The sequence below is a fragment of the Geospiza fortis genome, unplaced genomic scaffold, assembly GCF_000277835.1.
Source record: "Geospiza fortis unplaced genomic scaffold, GeoFor_1.0 scaffold2, whole genome shotgun sequence".
In the NCBI taxonomy this organism is placed as follows: domain Eukaryota; kingdom Metazoa; phylum Chordata; class Aves; order Passeriformes; family Thraupidae; genus Geospiza; species Geospiza fortis.
In genome coordinates, this window is record NW_005054366.1 from 2074627 (window position 1) to 2078418 (window position 3792).

At 47.5% G+C, this 3792-nt stretch overlaps 1 protein-coding gene across 1 annotated transcript in view; it reads left to right on the forward strand.

Moving 5' to 3' along the window:
- The window catches only part of MAP2K1 (mitogen-activated protein kinase kinase 1), a 20288-nt gene extending 16967 nt beyond the window's left edge, over positions 1-3321 (forward strand). The window contains exons 9-11 of the mRNA XM_031059658.1: positions 570-631; positions 1490-1535; positions 2408-3321. Coding sequence (XP_030915518.1) covers positions 570-631; positions 1490-1535; positions 2408-2521 — 222 coding nt within the window. The 3' untranslated portion in view covers positions 2522-3321. The remainder of the gene's footprint in view (positions 1-569; positions 632-1489; positions 1536-2407) is intronic.
- Positions 3322-3792: the final 471 nt, after the last annotated feature.

The following is a 3792-nucleotide window of genomic DNA, read 5'->3' on the forward strand; positions in this document are numbered from 1 at the left end:
GCTGTGCTCCAGTGAGGGAGGGGTGCAGGCCTTGTCCCTGCCCTGTGCATAAAATTCACTCCGTGTAAGGATGGGAACTTATCCCTGAGCCTGTGGCCAAGTCCTGGAGGACAAGGCAATAACGTGCAGGTTTATGCAGTCCTCCTTCTTTATTTGTCAGAATTCTGTCTGAATTCAGAGCCTGAACCAGCTCATTCCCAGGGACAGAAAACTGACATCCAAAGGATTATGGAACTAATGATGTGCAGGGCATCTTCCCTCGGCAGTGTGGAAAATGACAGGGTGCTAATTAGTGCTCTGAGCCTTCTTTAATGAGAGCTGAGGCTGTGCTCACCCCATCCAGGTGTGTGTGTGGAGAAAACAGAACAACCAACCCACCAAAACCCACCCCACACCAGGGAAGGTCTGGTTTAGTACTGGAACACCTGAAGTCCTGCAGCTGGGAGTAGTAACCCAGATCAGCCAGGGCTGCACAGCTTTGCTCAGATGGGGACATGTAACTGTGCCACACTGTAACATTATGCTGAATGACTGATGATTGTAAAACTGTACTTATTTATTTATTACAGCCACCTCCAAAACTGCCCAATGGTGTCTTTGGTTCTGAATTTCAAGATTTTGTTAACAAATGGTGAGTGTTTTCTCTCTTTTCTCTGTGGCTGAGGGGCAGAGGGACACTCAGGGCTCAGCTTTGTCTGTCAGGCCCTTGGCAATCAGAGTCCCTGCTCCAGGCCAGGGCAAATGTAAGGACTGCAATCAGCATAGTCAATCCTCTTTGGGTGTTAATTGCCTCACAGGCAGCAGGTGCATCCAGAGGAGCCCCAAGGCTGGGGGAGATTCCCCTCTTTAGCCCTGAATTTGTGCTGCTGTGCGCAGCTCAGGGCAGTCCTTAGGGAGTGACCCCAGCACAAACAGCTTCTGCAAGGCTCAGGCACCTCCTCCTGCAGTGCTGGGCCATGGGGTGCACAGTCCTGCAGGCTCCAGGTGTTTTTCCTTGCCCATGAGCCAACTCCTTCATCCCAGCAGCCATTCCCCCATCTCCTCACTTGCCCAGCTGCACCTCAGTGGTGCCAGCACTGAACCAGTGCTAAGGGGGCAGCTCATTGCAGTTCAAAAGTTTGTTTATTTGTCAGATATGTGTATTTACAGCTTCCAAAAGGAAGGACAGTCATGCAATAGCTCTACTTGATCCTCAGCTTGAGGAGACTTGGGGCAAAGGAACGTGAGGGATAAAGGAGTTCATGTTGTTGTAGCTGAAATGGGATTTATCTCCCCAGCTTGGTTTAGACACCCATCAGTCTGAGACAAGTCAGGAGTTCTTACCTGGAGCTGTGGAACCCACAGAGGGAACTGCAGGCTCCCATCTCTGTCTGAGAGGCACCTGGTGCTTTTGTTGAGTGGTGGCAGAGCAGAGCAGTCCAGCCAACAGGACACAACTGGAGCCTTATGTCTTTAAAAGATAATGGAGTGTAACTTTGTGTTTTTCCAGTTTAATTAAGAATCCTGCTGAGAGAGCCGACTTGAAGCAGCTGATGGTGAGTGAAGGTTTTTATTTTATCTAAAAGCCCTTGCCCAGGCAGGCTGGATTCCTCAGCTGGCCCAGAGCAGTGGCCTCGAGGGTGGCTGGTGGCCCATGAGCAGCTCAGCTTGGGCAGGAACAGCTTTTCTGAGCTAGAGACCAAGGGGCTGCAGGTCTCACACCTCCTACAACAGGGACTGTCAAGGAGACCAAAAGTCTGGTGGGTTGTGGAGTCTGCCATTTGATAATCACAATGGGTGACTTTAATTAATTAACAAAAGAATTATCTCTTGAGTCTATTAGTTAATAATAAAGTATTGATTAATACTTTTAGGAGGACAAAAGAATAAAGCTCCACATACCATATGGACTAATTGAATACATTTTTAATCATCTGTTGTGAAACACAAGATTTGTCACTTTTTTACCAGCTTTGTCTGGCAAAATCTGTAGAACTCAACACAAATCTGCATTTTTCTCTGTGTGAAATAACCAGGTCAGTCTCGGTGCATCTTTTTATGATTTTAAGTGTAATGAGTTGTACTGCAGGTTTTCCCTGCCCTGACCATGCTGCACAATAATGGTACAAAATGCAAAGGGACTCTTTTTATTACAAAAAGCCTTTTAGTGCCCAGGCAGACATTTTCCAGAGTATTACCCTGAGTGGCTGAGCCACACCCTCATCATTGCTGTGGTGCAGAGGCACTGGCAGGATGCCTGTGGGACACTTTGCCTGGTGCTGGCCGTTCTGCCTTGCTGTGGGAATTTCTCCTCGTGCTCTGTAAAGTTTCACAGCTCGGTTGCTCCAGGTGGATTTATGGCTGCTCCTGAGGGCTGCTCCTGAGCAGCCTGAGGGCTGGCACCCTGACCCTGTTCTCCTGTGCCCAGATCCATGCTTTCATCAAGAGATCCGAGGCGGAGGAGGTGGATTTTGCGGGGTGGCTCTGCTCCACCATCGGCCTTAACCAGCCCAGCACCCCCACGCACGCCGCCGGCGTCTGAGCCCGGGGCCAGCTCCTGGACTGTACCTCTGGTGACAACCACGCTCTCCTGGTCCTCTCTCCTCAGCTTGTACCTGTTCCAACATGTAATTCACCTCCTGAGGAAGAATGTCTTGATAGCATGTGCCAAAACGGTTTTAAATCTCGTCCTAAACTAATTGGTATCGTTCCGGGTTCCGTCGTTCACTGACCAAATGTAAGCTGTGTAAGTTCCAGTGCTTGCTGATTTTAGGTGATTATGGATATTCTTTCTTAATGAAAATATCACTGGGGCAGGGGGGGTTGGCCCCTGGCTTGTTTGAACTTTATCAAGACTCTTTGTAAATCGTTGGTACTTCAATCATGCTTTCCCCGAGCTCCTGGGCTCGGGATCGGGATGCTCCGAGCCTGTCTGTGAGCATGCTTTGCTGCTGCCCAGCTGTTCCCAAAAGTTAGGCTCCAGTTTTGCTGTTGTCTAGAGATCTCTCTCTCTTTGCAGGTGAAGAAGGCAAGAGCTCTGCATTTCTCAGAATGCACAGGGCAATATTCTAATTGTAGACTTGTTCATATTTCTATATTTATTTTTGGAACATATCATCATCCTTGGATTTAGTGATGTATGTCTTTCTAATTGATTTTTAAAAGTTAGTTCTTGGAAGTGTCCTATGGAATCAAGACAATGATCCAAGCACTTTGCTTTCTTTTAACCTAAAGAGTCATGACAACTGTGTTTAGTGTCTAAAAGTGTATGAAAATCCTTTATTGTTTTATTCTCTCAGATGTTTAGCAATGGGTTCTCTTAATAAATATATTATCAAGTAACTTCTTGAAGCTTTTTTTAAAACTTGACCAAGGCTTTTAATCTGGTCACTGCACTATAAATTTCAGCTCTTTGAAAGGATGCTTTGGATGAGGAAATGCCTGAAATTCTTCCCCACAAGGAATCCCCATCAGAGGGCCATGAACTCCCACATGGCCAAAGGATCAGGTATCAAAGGGCTGGCACAGCCCGGGCCAGCAGAGGCAGGAAATGACTCACTGACAATCGAGGCCTGTCGTGGCTGCAATGACAGCTGGGAGGGTGTAAATTAAACTCTTTCCTGAGCTTTACCTACACCCAGCAAACAGAGCCTTTTACTGTTTGCTAAAAGAAATGCACAGCAAGGTTTGGGAGGCTGAACTCCCACTTTGGGTTGTCCCCCCAGACAGCAATAATTTGGGCACTGCAAGCACAGTTGTAAGGACAGCAGAAAAGAACTTTATTGCAGCATGCACTAGCACTGGGCTGTTAAA